This window comes from Nesoenas mayeri (genome assembly GCF_963082525.1).
Source record: "Nesoenas mayeri genome assembly, chromosome: 1".
Lineage (NCBI taxonomy): Eukaryota > Metazoa > Chordata > Aves > Columbiformes > Columbidae > Nesoenas > Nesoenas mayeri.
The window spans coordinates 144,558,400-144,574,982 of NC_137541.1; the positions used below are offsets into that span (position 1 = coordinate 144,558,400).

Consider the following 16,583-nt stretch of genomic DNA (forward strand, 5'->3'; position numbering starts at 1 on the left):
TTAAGCGATCAGTTTACGAATCATGCTGAAATACCTGTTTACGTCAACAGTAAACACCAGAAAAAAAAGGCAGTAAATGAATACTAACAAGGAAGCATCTGTCCATTTCCTTTTGGAAAAAGATTTATTAGGAAAAGATAGTGTATCATTCTTCTAATAATAGCCTCATTAGTAATGCTGAAATTCTTTACTTCATTTCTTATTGCTGAAGTTGCCCCATACCAGGGGCTGTAGCAAACCAGACAATTAACTCATCTGCCAGAAGATGAGACTACAAATCTTATTTGGTATTATTCTTGTAATATTTTTAGCATTGCCATATCTACTGGTAAAAGAGCGAAAAGTCTTAGAGGCAATACAAATTTGGGGGTAGAATGGAAGGATTACATAGTTCCTAAATTACAAAACATCCAGAAGAAATTTTGTAGGCTCTTTACTTTACTGAAAACTAAATAATATCCAAGAACTGAGGAAGGAACACTTAGGAAAGGGATACTGAGAATGTGACACTGGAGGACAAAGCTGAAAGGTGCTAAAAATTTATTTAAATAAAGTTAACAGTTTTGCTAAAAAACTCTGAAAAGTTAAGCTATTATTGACACTCCTCTTCCCACAAGATTAAAATAACATTAATACTATATAGTATCAACCCGAATAATGATTCTTCTTGAAAGCTTTATCTGAGTTTTCACATTTAAGCAGTGACATTAGATAAAAGATGATGTTTTAAGCATATGGAACATTATATATTTTCTGCACTTTTTTTTTTTTTAAATGCTTAGGAGAAAGGTTTGTTTCAAGTTAAAATTCTTACTAGAATATATAATAACAGCTGGTGGTTTTGACCATAGAGCAACCTGAATGACAAACTGAGGTATTTTCTCTGCAGCAAGTCCTGGATTAAAGCCAAAACTCCCACCTCAAGTGCAAGACCAAGTACGCTAGCTAAAAAATCAATTAAAAACTAGAAAAAAAATTGAAAAAAAACCTTTGAGATCAGCATTCCATCTGCTGTCTATATTAATTATTCTAATGGCCTAGCAAAATGCTGTACCAGCCAATTGAAAGCACTCAAGTCTTTTTTTCTGCAAAAGAAGGATACTGGACAATGAGAAGTTTCTAGTTTCCAGCTGGTTATTTTCTCAAGAATCCTTACGGGTGCATCTAGTTATTGGTGTTTTAGCTCAGGTCAGGAGTATGAATTGAAACAAATCTCCACAAGTCATCCCTACTCACAGCATTTCAGTTTACATTGCAGAGAGGTCTCCGAACATGCAGACCCAATTGCTTCTGGATGACATTAACTCAGAAAACATCCTGCAGGAATGTGCTGCAATTCGCAAAGTGTACTCCAGCCACAGGACCATGTTAGGACTAGTCTGGATCCAAAACTTCCCCAAAAATACAGTGTGGATCTGGAGTCAACTAGTCCCCTCAACAGATCACAGAATCGACTGGCTTGGAAAAGACCTCAGAGATCATAGAGTCCAACCCTTGGTCCAACTCCAGTCCATTTACTAGGTCATGGCACTAAGTGCCATGTCCAACCTCACTTTAAAAACCTCCAGGGACAGTGAGTCCACCACCTCCCTGGGCAGGCCGTTCCAATGCCTGATCACTCTCTCGGTAAAGAATTTCTTTCTAATATCCAGCCTAAATTTCCCCTGGCAGAGTTTAAGCCCATGCCCCCTTGTCCTATTGCTGACTGCCTGGGAGAAGAGACCAATCCCCACCTGGATATAACTTCCCTTCAGGTAGTGATAGAGAGTGATGAGGTCACCTCTGAGCCTCCTCTTCTCCAGACTAAACAACCCCAGCTCCCTCAGCCTGTCCCCATAGGTCTTGTGTTCAAGTCCTCTCACCAGTCTTGTTGCTCTTCTCTGGACCCGCTCCAGCACTTCAACGGGATCACTCCTGTTTTCAAGATCAACTCCTGTTGCACCACATTGCTTGCTAACCTAGGCAGATTTGCCAGTATTTAGTAATAATGGTGCATCATGGGTTGGGATTTTTATTTTTAAGCTGGAATTGTTTAGTGTGGTGGCACCCTGTGCAACTCCGGTCATGCAAGCAACTCAGTCTATTTGCGTAGTAAAGAAAGACATTCCCATGCATAAGCACAACATGCTCAGGTAAAAAAATGACACAGGGAAAAAAGATTAGGACCTTAACATTTTTTTTTCTTCCAATTTTTTTTTTAATTGGCCAACATTGAGAGTTTTATCCATCACTGATTATTTTTTTTTAAGTCTCCTAGGGTAGGTAGGAATTTAAGTGTTCAAGACAATAAAGCTCAGACAACTGTGTCATATTCACATCTATGCAGTGAAATTTGGATCAGCACTGCTAATGAAGACAGAATTTTTAACATGCATGCAAGGAGTGATCAGGCTATGACCTTTTTTCCACCTGTTCTAAATGTCTGATTAAAGAAGTCTAAAAATTGTAATTGGCTAATTTTGGGATGACGGACATGTCAGGCTTTATTGATGGTGGGTCCTTGACATCACATTCAGACAAAGAGAGAAAAATAGTCAGTGTCACTGTATTTTTTTTTTAATAGCAGAAGAGTCTGAACTTTGTACATCAATACTTGATTTTAGTATCATACTTTTGACCTACAAGACCAGTAGAGAATTGGCCCTTATTTTTCCCAAAACTTATTCTCTTAATTCCAGACATTCGGATCTTTTTATCAGTCAAAGACCAAGAAGTTCACCAAGAATGACACAGCCTTCAGTCGTCATGTCCCTTGGCTCCAAAAACTCCTTGCCATAATCCATTACTAATTCAGAACTGTGAACACACAGAACACACTTAAAGTAAAAGAGATATATTCCCTCTAAATGTAAAAAAAGTTTCTCTTCCTGAGGAGCACAAGGAAAATATGCTGTGAAAGATGCTCAGAAAGCCAAAAAGACACAGTACACAGGGGACAAAAAGAGAATAAATGCACATACAGCTACCAAGTCACATATTTTTCAGTACTTCATTGCTTCTTAAAATTAATTATATAAATTGTGAAAGTTTAAGATCTTCAAAGCTGACTTTGGGAATTTCTGTCACACAACTCTCCTAAAAATTAAATTTGCAAGAGCTGTGGGGACTGAATCTCCTGGTCAGTTCTGAAAACCTCAACCTAAGGGAAAAAAACGATCAACTGCAGAAATGGTATTCAAAAGCAAAAAATATCCAGTTCTGACACAACAGAGATATAATATAGTGAACTTTACAGGTTTATGACTGTGGTGGTAGTCAAACAAAACAGAGGCATAAGTAAGCCAAGTTTGAAAAGATAAGACATTTTAGAAGGCCAGCAAGCTTAACCATCAGGATATATGTTGAATCAAGTTAAATTTTGGAAAAAACATAGTTTTTGCAAATAAGTTGCTTTCAAGGCTGCTAAGTGACCTTACCGAGCAAGAGGTTTTATATTATGACCATGAGGTGGTTGTGAGCTCAGTATTACAGGATGTGAAGAAGGAACTTTGTAGTCATCATCATTATCTGTATGATCCCTTGGTTTATCAGACAAAGAATTTGCTGAAGGAACAGGGCATCTAAGGAGATGAGAAAAAGATCAGTTTTACTTTAACTGTTACATAATTCATCTCAATATAACACAGAAAACACTCTTATTTAACCTAAGCATCCTTATAGATATCTGCTACACATAAGGTAAAAAAATCTATCATGTCAAATTCAAACTTGTGAGGTTACTAGTGTTTCTTGTCACTAAGAATGCATAGAGAAAAGGGCAGTTGACCTTCTAAGAGTTAAACAGCTACTTTAAGCAAGCACAACATAGCAGAGAATTGCAGAATTAGAGTACTCAATAGGCACTTACAAGGCTTAACCTCTTTGCACTTACCAAAAGAACTAAACAGAAGTTAACTCACAGCAAATAGTATTTAGCAGGGCTTAGTATGGCAGTGGACATTTGCCCTTTCAGTGAAGTCTTGTTCCAGCCATAACATTATCAAACCCCCAGAATTTGCCTGTATTTTACATTATTTTTACTCTAAACAATAATTATCCTTAATAGTTCTCCTAGACAGTGATCTTATCACTTCCTGAAAGCAGCTGAAGCCCAGCGAAGAGGCAGACTTCACAATCTCCATTTACAAGTAACAATTCCATCATGGAGAATAGTGCCAGATATGAGATTTCTTCAAAAACAAAAAACTGAATCCTACTATCTGGTTGTCTGTTACATTAGTATTGCAAAATAATGGGCAAAAATTTCATTTTAGTGACCAGTCTGGGGAAAGTACTTTTGTTAAGATATTAACAAGTTCAAGATATCTTTTGGCCTTCATGACATAACTAGCTAGGTTACAGGTCTAGTAAACAACATCATCTAGTCTCTTATACAAAGAGCAATTACACCAATACATTAAAATAAGTAACGAACTCACAAAACATCTGAAATACAAAAGATTATAGCACCTTTATTCTTTGCCACAAAAAAAGCCAACAGCTGGAGGACCTTGACTAAAGATGTGCAATGCATCCACAGCCATTTTGATTTGTGGCTTGAAAATCTGGCTAATGGCCCCTGAGCTGAACTGCATGCCACATTATACAATACATCTGCATTCATTTAGAAACGTTCTTCAGGACTATAAGGAAATACAAGAAGGGAGTGGATGTAGTTTCTCTTTCTGTGGTCTAATTAGTATAATTTTGCCATAAGTACAAGAGCTGAAATGACAAGCCAGGCCCATCACCTCGCTTTTTCAACACAAGTAGCACCTGATTCATACAGCACACTCCTTCAAAAGGAAAAATGTATTTCTTTCACTATTTACTGTGGATGATGCCACATGACTTCAGAACATCCAGATACGCTGTGAACAAAAATGACTAACTAACTACCGTGAATACTAGCTTGTTGTTAAATGTATAACTAAGTAAATAAAGGGAGTCTAGTGCTCCCTAGCTACATGTAACTTCTCACTCTTTCCTTCAATCAGTAATATGCTTCTGACTTCAAAAACAAGTTAATGAAATCCAACAGGAATCCAACTTCTTTTGCTAAGACATACTAGCCAAAGATAGGTAGAAAGAAAATTCATGGCACTGAACTACAAACTCTATATTGCAGTTTTCAACCACCTTCTGTAGAGGGAGCAAAATTCTACACAGCAATGCAGTGTGAAATTCATGGAATAACAGAATGGTTTGGGTTGGAAGGGACCTTGAAGATCACCTAGTTCCAACTCCCCTGCAATGGGCAGGGACACCTTCCACCAGACCAGGTTGCTCAAAGCCCCATCCAGCCTGGCCTTGAACACTTCCATGGATGGGGCATCCACAGCTTCTCAGGCGGCCTGTTCCACTGACTCACCACCCTCATGGTAAAGTATTTCTTCCTTCTATCTGTTCTAAACCTACCCTCTTTCAGTTTAAAGACATTACCCCTTGTCCCATCACTGCATGCCATTAAATTGCTTATTTTTGACTTCCTAGACCAACAAGAAGTTTGTGTCACTGCTGTACGTGCATTTGAAGAACAGAACATAAAAATGTACCAGTACAATGAGAACCCTGTAGCATTCCCTTGTAGACAGCTGAAAGGCCCACAAAGAATAAATTTTCTAATTTCTGTGGGCATGCAACCATTCTTACATGGCAACCCAGCATGTTCTGAAGATGTCATATATATGTATTTACATATTAGCCTGTGTTTTTGAAAATAATCACAAACTGAATTGCTGGCTTCTGCAAATAGCCATGTTTGAACTATTAATTAGGTCGAGAAGGGCTCTCCTTCCCTTCTACTCCACCCTGGTGAGACCGCATCTAGAATATTGCGTCCAGTTCTGGACCCCTCAGTTCACGAAGGACAGGGAACTGCTGGAGAGAGTCCAGCACAGGGCAACAAAGATAATTAAGGGAGTGGAGGAAAGGCTGAGGGAGCTGGGTCTCTTCAGCTTGGAGGAGACTGAGGGGTGACCTCATATATACAAATGTTTACAAATATAAAAAGGGTAAGTGTCATGAGGATGGAGCCAGGCTCTTCTCGGTGACAATCAGCGGTAGGACAAGGGGTAATGAGTTCAAACTGGAACACAAGAGGTTCCACTTAAATTTTAAAAGAAACTTCTCAGTGAGGGTAATAGAGCACTGGAATGGGCTGCTCAGGGAGGTTGTGGAGTCTCCTACTCTGGAGATAGTCAAAACCCACCTGGACGCCTTCCTGTGTAACCTCATCCAGGTGTTCCTGCTCCAGCAGGGGAATTGGACTAGATGATCTTTCGAGGTCCCTTCCAATCCCTAACATTCTGTGATTCTGTAATCTCTAGACCAGAAATGTCCAATACTGAAAGTCTAATACCAACCAGGACCATGTCGGTAGTATTGCTTGAAGCCCTCTTCAAAAGCTATTGCTGGGGAAGAAACAAACAAACAAACCAACCAACCCAAATCCTTCTCTGAAGACCCTATCTGAAACTTGTTATAGAACAGATTTTGATTCTTGGAATACTGAGTTAATTTTTTTAAGGAAATCTACAGAGTAAAACTGAGAGCCTGACCATCACCTGAACTAAGTACTATAATAGATAGTCTTATCAGCTTCCTAATAAAAACAGTTCTCAGACAGGAAAGCTGGAGGATTTATTTCCTGACAATTTATAAACTAAATAACTTCAGAATACTCAAGGAAAACAAAAGAGAAGTTTTCCCTCTTCAGCTAGTTCATGTCCCTGCTTTTTTTCCTTACTTATTCAGTAGACACAAGAAGCTAACTTCCATGATAACAGAGTTACACCTTTATTCACAGGATACCAGTGTGTATATACATGCCGAAATCAATTTCTCAACATTACTGCACTGCTGAGAAAATGTTGGTGGTTTAGAGCTATTATTAAAGACATACCTTTCAAGTCTCCTGCTTCTGAATACTATGTAGTCTTAGACAGGTCCCTCACACTCTTGAAGTTTCTCTTTTCCTGTCTTTAAAGTATGGAAAATATTTGCCAGCTTGTCTGTATTATGTGATTAATATGTCAAAGGTGTTTTCGATTTGTAAAGCAGTAGAAGAGTTAGAAATACTATCATATAGCCAATATACTCTCCTAAAATGGTAATATACTTATGTTATAAATTCTATTCATATTTCAGAACTTGTATTTTTTAAAAAAATCATGTTCCTTTTCCAGTTTACCCCAGCTGTAATGATATTTTAATCCGAAACCTCTTTTGCATTATTCTGCTAGATGCCTATCCCATTTGCTTCATGATTATTGATATTTCCTCAAGACCAAATTGTTTTATTAAATCTCTATTATTCTAAGTTTAACTATTGCTCCACAAAAAACCACCTAAGATGATAAATAAATATTTTACATTTTTTTGTAAATAAACAGATGAACATTGTCATGATTGAAGACATGAAACACTTAGGCATCTGTTTATCAAGCTGGTGAAATTTTCTATAATTATACTTCAAAAAAACTTCATTACTCTTATATCTTTAGAAGATTTGTGTACAGAAGAACACAAAATGGACCTGTACACTGTATTACATATTCTCTAGTTACCCTTCCTACTCCTTAAGCAGAAATATTTTAAAATTGAAAGTCAGAAGTACATTCTGGTAAACAATATATTTTCTGGTTTGTTGAACAGAAGGTTAGATGCCAATCTTGCTTACCCTACTGAGCTCCAAGGGCAAAAGGTAAAACAGCAAAAGATGGGAGAATACATTTCTGTTGAGCCACTTAACGTCCAGCTTAGTTGTAGAAGGAACCCCAGGGAAACAAACATTTCACACTTATTTAGAAGTATTTCAGGGAAAGCTCCTCCTTCCAGCATGGTAAAGTGATTTACAGAACTTGGACACCATGAACTTGCAGTCCAGGTACTTCAGTCTGGATCAGGACTGTGCTTTTGAAATTAATCCCTTTAATCTCCCCACTTACCGTGCTTTGATTTGCACTGAGGAATGCACAACTTCAATAGTTTTCAGATTAAGCGAAAATACTTGATACACACCAAGTGCTCCCTTATTATGTTCTGATTGCTACAGACTGTTCAAATTCATGGGAGAAGACTACAGCAAGTTGAACTGCTGCCACACAACACGTGTCTTCTCGGTGGCAAACAATGATAGGACAAGGGGTAATGGGATCAAGCTGGAACACAAGAGGTTCCACTTAAATCTGAGAAGAAACTTCTTCTCAGTGAGGGTGATGGAGCACTGGAACAGGCTGCCCAGGGTTGTTGTGGAGTCTCCTTCCCTGGAGACATCCAAAACCCACCTGGACATGTTCCTGTGTGACCTCATCTAGGCGTTCCTGCTCCAGCAGGGGGATTGGACTAGATGATCTTCTGAGGTCCCTTCCAATCCCAAACATACTGTGATACTGTGGTATAGTATAGACATCAGGTCCTTACTATCAACTCTTCTGTCCTATGCAGAGTACTACTTCCTAGTGCAGACTAAAGCCTTGATTTTGTAAAGCCTCAAGCAAACTCTGTTTCACCAAAATAACCAGTAAGTTACATGGACCACACAATCAAGTCAACACTTGTCAGCTGCTCACGGAAACTGCCCTTGAGTGTGCTCTACTCTTATAATCAAACTGCATATAAAGCAGTTCACCTTCATTCATGGAGGAGGACGCAATTTTCTATTTGTCACAGGAGGAGCCTGAAATGCAATGAGCGTTACCACAGGACAGCTGATGCCTTCAGTCTCACCGGCCTGTCACACTATGAGCTGAGGACACCTTGCATCCTCCAGAGCCCCATCTCTCAGATATCTGGAACCTGCAGGTCAGCAGTGCTCCTTCTGACGTTGCTGGTGAAGCATCACACCAAAGGCTGATTTCAAGGGAGTTGGAATTTCCAAGCCACAGTTGCCTTTAATGGAACTATGATTTTCACCTTCTGAGTTTGTTAGCAAGACAGGAGGGATAGCAAGAGGAGAAATACCTTTTGTGCTACTTTTCTCCTAACTACCCCAAAGCAACTAGACAGTCCTAACATGTTTATAGAATCAAGGTACTTGAAATTGGATGCCTCATTACCTACTCAAAACCAGACATTCTCTCACAGAAAATACCACCGTGGCACAACTTTCAAGACAAAGAGGCTAATTTTCTACTGATGTAGCAAAATGGGACCTACTCACATGAATACAACAAACACTATTTAACTTGAAAATGCCTACGTTTTGGTTAAGAATGGTTCTGTATCTCTGACAAAGTTTTATTTTTCAAGCATAAAATACCAATTTGATCAAAACTGCTACAAATTATCTGACATAATTAGAGCAGTCCATAAAGAGAATAACTGTTCGCATGCAAGGTCAGTGACATAGTGGCTGAGTAGAAAATCAAAATCAGATGCTTGGTTATCAAGAGTCTAAATTTTCATTATTAAAGTATGGTTAATAATAACCAATTTAGTAAAACAAAAATAAATCAGCACTGTTTCCCAAAAAGAGATAATAGTGCTTCTCTATTAATGTAATTTAGTAAAGAAAGTCATATTTGTAGTCTCATATTCAGCAAAAGTTGATCAAACACTTTAAGTAGCGATATTTTAGAATTGTGAAGTTTCAACTAGGGGTCATCTTGCCTCCTCATTACTTAGACTAAGAGATTTCATACACGGTCAACGTACCCTTCAGTCAAACCTTTGAAATTACAGTCTTAAGATAATAAGTAGAAAAAATAAAATGCACTGGAACAGCATGAAACAAACTAACTCTCAAGCCACAATTCCACAGAGACTGGAGAGCAAGAAATAATGAGAAACTTGCACCAGGTCGACTGCACTAGCACAATTGTGGAAAGCAAAGGTATTTTGGATCAACCACAGTTCAACAGATTTATGAGGTCTTAGTGCAGTCAATTTGACAGAAGGAAAAATACACTGTAAAAATTTTCTTTCCAACATTTAAAAAATCATGCTAAATATTATTTAAGTTACCTTTTTGAAAGTAATTGTTGTGGTTGGTGGAAATACTAAACTTATTAAACTTGCTATTTTTGAAGATTTTTCCCTCCCCCCACCCAGTTTCTTCACCTATATACTGCCACACAATATTCTAGATTATTGGGGTATTTTCTAGTGGCAAAAACACCAAAAACACCACGCACAAAAAGAAACCAAAACCAACCAAAAACCCAAACCTTAATTTGTAATAAATTTTAAAAAGACATATTAATGTTTCAAGAAGCAACATACAATGATCAATTTTTAATTTTAACAGCCATTCCTTATGATGTTTTAGTAGTTGTTAATTAGATAACTTGAACTTCTTACCCATAGGTTATATATTGATACTTCCGGCATTTTAAAAATCAAAATTTAAAATGTGCTGCATAATTTTAAAAAGTTTTGAGTACAAAAATCAAACCAGAACTGACAGTTCACTTTCTCCTGAAAAGTCTATGGAGTTCAGTTTTAGCAAAGACACTGTTTTGGCTGGAATACATCAGTTTTCTACTCAGACAACTTCAGTTAATAAGGACTTTTCTTTTGACCAAGCTACCTGTGGGCTTTCCAATCAACACTGTGTGGTTTATATATACATTGTACCTTGATTCTAGGCTACATTTGCAAAAGTCCAAGTAAAAAAATTGGATTTTCATGAAGCAGAATGTGTTGTTTTTTCAACACTATGAAAAATAAAAATAAAAATAAGAATCTTCCTCTCTTCAGAATTCAATTTACTTCGGAATAAGAAATTATTTAGTTTGTCTATCAGAGTTATTGCTTTCTCTTTCTGACTGACTCTGTGTGGTTTTCATTGTACCCTGGAAGGAGTAGTCAGTCCAGGAAAACCATCTATAAGGGGACTGACTACATCAAGTATCCAAGTGGCACTCCTGTGATACTTTGCCTCAATCAGGTTATATCACAACATTCAATTACAGAAAGGTCTGGATAATGTTCCAAAATTTGCTTCTGAACTGAAAGTAAACATAGAGAACTTCAATCTGCTCATTGTTCCACAGGAACACACATTGCTGAATAAAAAAAGCCAATGATCCACTGCACCTTTATTCAGTGCTCAGAAAGAGAAAAAACAGCATATTAACATCATGTTGAAATTTGTCTTTTATGTTATTGCTAACTGAGCAACAATGGACTGCGTGGTGAAGATAAAGCAAAATTACACACTAATGGGTAAATTCTTGCTATTAATATGTACTGACTGTCCAATTATTTTATTTAACAGCAAAAATCACAGGGAGTATATTGTAAAGAAGCTGTAGGATAACATCAAATATTGTGATGGGTTCTGATTTACTTACAAAAACACAAAAAAATTGACTAGTTCATAGCACTTCCAAGCTTTCTATCTTAAGCATCTCTTGCTCTGAAGAAAATCCTTGGTTAATAAGAGTGATTCATCTTGGTACCAAATAAACAGTCACGTTACTGGAAGACTAAGAGTAGTCTGCAACTTGAAATGACAAAATTTCCCAAACCATATTCTGGAACTCAGGGATGTTGACTGCATTTAAAGTGGATATAAAATGGTTTTGTTTGTTTGTTTTTCAGCCACAACAAATAAAAGATACTGGTGTGAACCCTGGACAAAATTCGATGTATATAAAGCCTAGAAAGTATGACTAGATTAGGCACAGAACACACACAAATCATGCTTTTTACCCTTAGCACTTTCCTTCCAATCTCTTTATCTCCTGCAATAAACAGCTCTGATCACACTGCTGTAGTAGCAGAAGCAAAACCAGAGTCTCTGCTCCCACTGCAAAATGCCTGGGAACAAGATCTGCCACAATTTATTCTCTCTTCCTATAAAAATGTAATATGCTCAATTAACACTAGAACTGCTCCCACTTAATCTACACAATTGACGTTTCCTTTGTAAACCCACATTAAAGTTCACAGAAAATGCATAACTAAGTTCAGTTCATTTTCTTTCTTTCTTTCCTTCTTTTTCTTCTCTCTGTCTTTCTTTCTCCTATGTTTCTTTTAGCACCAGAGAATCAGTGCTATGATCTAACGTTAATTAACACATTTCTTTTACAGATAAAGTTAACTTACTTTATACTAGGGCTGACGGACGCAGCTGGAAGAGGGGGTGAAAGCCGTGGAGGAACATCATATTCTTCATTTATCAGATGACCATTTGAAAAGACCTAAAAATTGCACAAGTGTTACAATGTGTCTCTCCTGCTGTTTATTATTACAGACGTTCATCAACTAGGTATTAAAAAAACAAAACAAAACAACAACAACCCAGACCTTGAGAGGACTATGGGTAAAGGCTTTTCTAGGAGTTCAAACTACAGAGCTGCTATTGGAAGTGAGTATTTTCATATCTGCTTCAGCTCACCCCATTTGGGGGCTGCAGGACACAATAGCCTAAAACTTCACCAAAAGAGGAAGTTCTGCATCTCAGTAACCAAGGGACTACTTGGTTACAGCTGAACTGCTTGGGGGAAAACTAAGATTTCGAGATTGCAAATGGATCAAAGAGAGAGAGACAAAGTACAGTGAGAAAACAACAGGTACAGCATGCTAAACATGTTAATGCTTTTTAAAACTCTGTGATTCAGTGCCTGCCAGAATCCACCCCCTACCTGCAGGACTGTCTTCTTGATTCTTGGCTTTTATCAACAGCAAAAATATTGTATTACAATTGATACATGAATCAGGGATAAAAATTATATGTTTCCCTTGTGAATGTGCATACATCCTGAAACAACAATTCAGAGTTCTAAGTTGCTCCATTTAACTGAATGGCTTGAATCTATAACCTGAAAATGACAGTTCAAACAGCATTTGGCTAAAGAATATGTATCCTCCAGACTACAATGGCATTTCTGCACTGAGTGGTTATTCTGATATGAGAAGCACTCATTCCAACACCTTCAAGACTGCACCAGACCACAACTGGAATACTATCTGAAGGTACAACTGAAGATATAAACTCAGTATCATGTAAAATAGGATGAAAAGCTGTAGCGTTTTAAACAGCAGCATACTTCTAAGTAAAATTTTGGTGGTTTGCCTCTATTACAATAAAAGGACATTCTAATTATATATAGTATCATGGACTTAAGTATCTTTCAACATATATGTCAGTGTTCTCTACCAATACTTAATGAATTTCAGTAACGTACTTTCAAAGTAACCACAATATATATTTAAAAAAAAAAAATTGAGATAGAAAGGTTGAATAGCTTGTGACCTTGGGAAGAGCAAAGGGAGAGAAAAAAGTGATTATTTCTAACTACAGTGACTTAACCAGAAATCCACCCTTCTTAGCACAAGCTATACAGTCTTCAAGCAAAGAAAAAAAGAGCAGTTTTGAGTTAATAACCTGTTCTATGAGTAAATTACTGAGCTGCTTTGATAAAACTGATTAGAGCAGAACTAAGAATATTTTCTTAGGCGGCCACTACTTGATCTGTTTTCAAACCTAAGCCTCCCCAATTGTACAGTCTTGCAAGTTGTCTGAAGCTGTCTAATGCCAGAACTACTCTTTCCTACGGTGTACCCCACTCCCCCCAGATATCATCAATTAACACACAGAAACAATCATTCAGTTTTTTCTGATAGAAGAAACATCACAGTCATAGACATATATTCTATTCGCTGCAGCCAAGGACAGGCAAACATATTCCTCCTGCGGGTGACAAGCAGATCCCCCCTAACCAAACCAAGCTGGACAATGAATGGAAAGGCTGCAAGTGACAACTCTGAACACCCTCAGCACTAAAAATGGATTATTGGACATGACACTGGACATTGGTCCAAGAGAAGTCAAAAGCTGCTATGGTAAAACTAAAACAATGCAAAATTCCATCAGCTGGAGTTCTGATTTAAGTACAGAAGGGGAAAAAATCAGGTACAGATATAAATGAAAAAGAGGAGTTGCAATGCTCACTACCCTGAATAAGGTTTAAAGTACTGATTACACCAAATCAAACAATGCAATACTGTGGTTGTGCCACTGAGCACTTTACTTCAAAGATGCTGCTATTATAGCCAATGTTAAAGATACAATAAATGATTCTACATTTAGCTTGGCTTTGGATGTATTTGTTTCCTCTTTCTAGGGTCAAGGCAGGTTAGATCTTTTCCATTAGAGTTTACTGAACATCATGACTAATTTAATGCTCTTTTGAAAAGAATGTTTTACTGACGAACAAGACAAGTGACCTTTAGCATATTTAGTTTTTATGTTAATGCACACAATATATCTGACAATTTAACTGTAGTCATATACATCATCTGTACATATTGCATAAATTACAGACTGAAGAGGTTACTAAGTCCTCACCTCATCTATGAGATAGGTAACCAGAACAGCTATTATTCCATCAGCAAATGCATAAATAGTTTTGACATAAGACACTTCCAAAGTGGACCTGACATGCTATATAACTATATTAGAGCACATAGTGCTGTATTATTATCATGCACCAACTGTACGGATAGTTTGCTAAAAGAATATAGCAAATCCAGAATTTTCTCTCCAAGCCATTTTATGATGGTTTCATGCTAAAATTGTAACTTCGACCCTCATGCACTGTTGCTTTGCAAATTACAGCATTTAGCAAACCATTTCTTTATCACCAGCTTATTATTAAGCAGCAACAGGGAAGATCTGGAAACACCAGATCAACACTGACCCATATAAGCACTACGTAAGAAAACGCTGCAAGTAGGGTATCAAATTGTGATTCAACACATTGAGCTCATTCCATACCTTGGCACCTTCCCCAGGCAGTTCGTGACGTCTATGTTTCCTTATAAATCCTGGATCAGAACTTACGCGGTTGTGCCTTCCATTTATGTTTGAAACTGCAGTCAGTCCTGGCTTGGGAGAAGCATCGCTCCCTATTCGACATCCTACCAACTGATTTGTCCCAAACACGTCTCTGGGACACCAGCCTTCAAGGGGCATCGGCTGGTCTCGGGAAGGCACACTTTCTGGATGATGCAGGTGTCTGCTTATCCTGTTGTCTGGTGGAATTGGAGGGGGTCTCTCTGGTGGGGGCGGTGGAGGATCACGCAAGGGAGGTGGAGGTGCTGGTAAAGGTTTGTCTTGTTTCCTCACCATACAAGGAGAAGACTAAACAACACAGTAAGTCAGGAAAAAAAAGAAGATACATATTAGCATGCATACATCTCTCATGATCAAGTCTGGCTTTACCATGTCTAACTGACATATTTTCAAGGCATCACACTTGCCAGCAGGTTAAATGTTAATCTTGTCTTTGCATTCTGCAGACAACCTGGTTTCTCTTCAGCATCCCCCCATTTCTGCTGTTGCCTGAGTAACCCAAGGAAGGATGTGGATGAGAGAAAACAACAACAGCTGCAGCAAATCTATCTGACCCGTAATTTTTTTTCCAGAATCCTTTGCTTTGATCCTCTCAATCACTTATTTAGCTGCTGAAACAAATTCTGAGGAATGTTTGGAAAAAGCTGAAAACTAAGTTAACAAAAAAAAAAAATAAAAAACACCCCAAAAATGTATTTAGGTAGTTCTACAGCTTCTAAGAGCACAAATCCCACAAACCCAAAATATTTTCATTAGGAGTGTATTACTAACAGCATTTTACAAAATAGCATTTGTGCCAGGTCTTTATGAAATGTTTTCCTTATACCACCAGCTACTGTAAGAAACACAGGGAAGATTATTTCCCTTGGAAGCTGTTAATTTTCATAGACTATCATAAGCTTGCATATTGTTATAGGCAACCTATATTGTTACCACTTGAAGAGATGAAGGCCACAAAAGTTTTTAAAGGAAGAATAGTATCTGCTCTCACTTCATGGGTTAGCCCACCATTATTCTTCAAGCAGCCCCTCAACATGTTACTTAGATTGAAAAGAAAGTTATTCTACCTGCAGGTCTATTCATATAAATAGGACAATATATTAAACAAAAGTGTTTAATTCAGCTGTTAGTTAAGAAATATAGTAATTTTCACAGTCAAAGAAGGAACATAATGGCTGGGTCTAAACTTTTGTTATAGCTTATAGTTATAGTTTTACATTTCAGAAAAAGAGAAGAGGTTTTTTTGACTGAAGCAGTAATCTCAGCAGGACTAAACTGTCTTCTTTTATTTAAATATGACTTTTTTTCAAGTATGAAATTATTCCTGTTGCCCCCATTTTATTTCCCTTGCACCTGCATTTTTTTTTCCAGGAAAAGTTTCAAGGAAAACCACACCATTTTCAAAATAACATCACAAAAAAATTAAAGCAATATTAATGGTATTTCTGATGTTCTGTTTTTTTTTTTTTTTATAAGACATTAAGATTGTGAAAATACACTATTGTAAAATTAATTTTTAATCGATGTGCCAAATGTTCAGCATGTATTCTCAATGTGTTATAAATTGCCTTGTATGAAAAGTAAAGAAAGAAGCCTAAAGAAACTACTCGCATTTCTATTTTTTCCTGTAAACTATAAACCACTAGAATCTTAAAAAGAGGTTGATTTTCAAGCTGGCAGTTAAAAACCTGACAAAATAAATAGGGTACTTCATGCCAGATTACTATGAGTAGACAAGTTTCAAGTCATGTTTTGAACTTGAATTTGAATTCATCATCTAAAAATCAAAATTTAAATC

At 37.3% G+C, this 16,583-nt stretch overlaps 1 protein-coding gene across 1 annotated transcript in view; it reads right to left on the reverse strand.

The window, feature by feature from the left end:
• Positions 1–16,583, reverse strand: part of CBLB (Cbl proto-oncogene B) — a gene marked incomplete at both ends in the record, with an annotated part of 134,396 nt that overhangs the window by 11,794 nt on the left and 106,019 nt on the right. Inside the window, 3 exons of the mRNA XM_080358488.1 lie at positions 3,417–3,560; positions 12,034–12,128; positions 14,708–15,073. Of these exons, the coding sequence (XP_080214614.1) occupies positions 3,417–3,560; positions 12,034–12,128; positions 14,708–15,073 (605 nt within the window). The remainder of the gene's footprint in view (positions 1–3,416; positions 3,561–12,033; positions 12,129–14,707; positions 15,074–16,583) is intronic.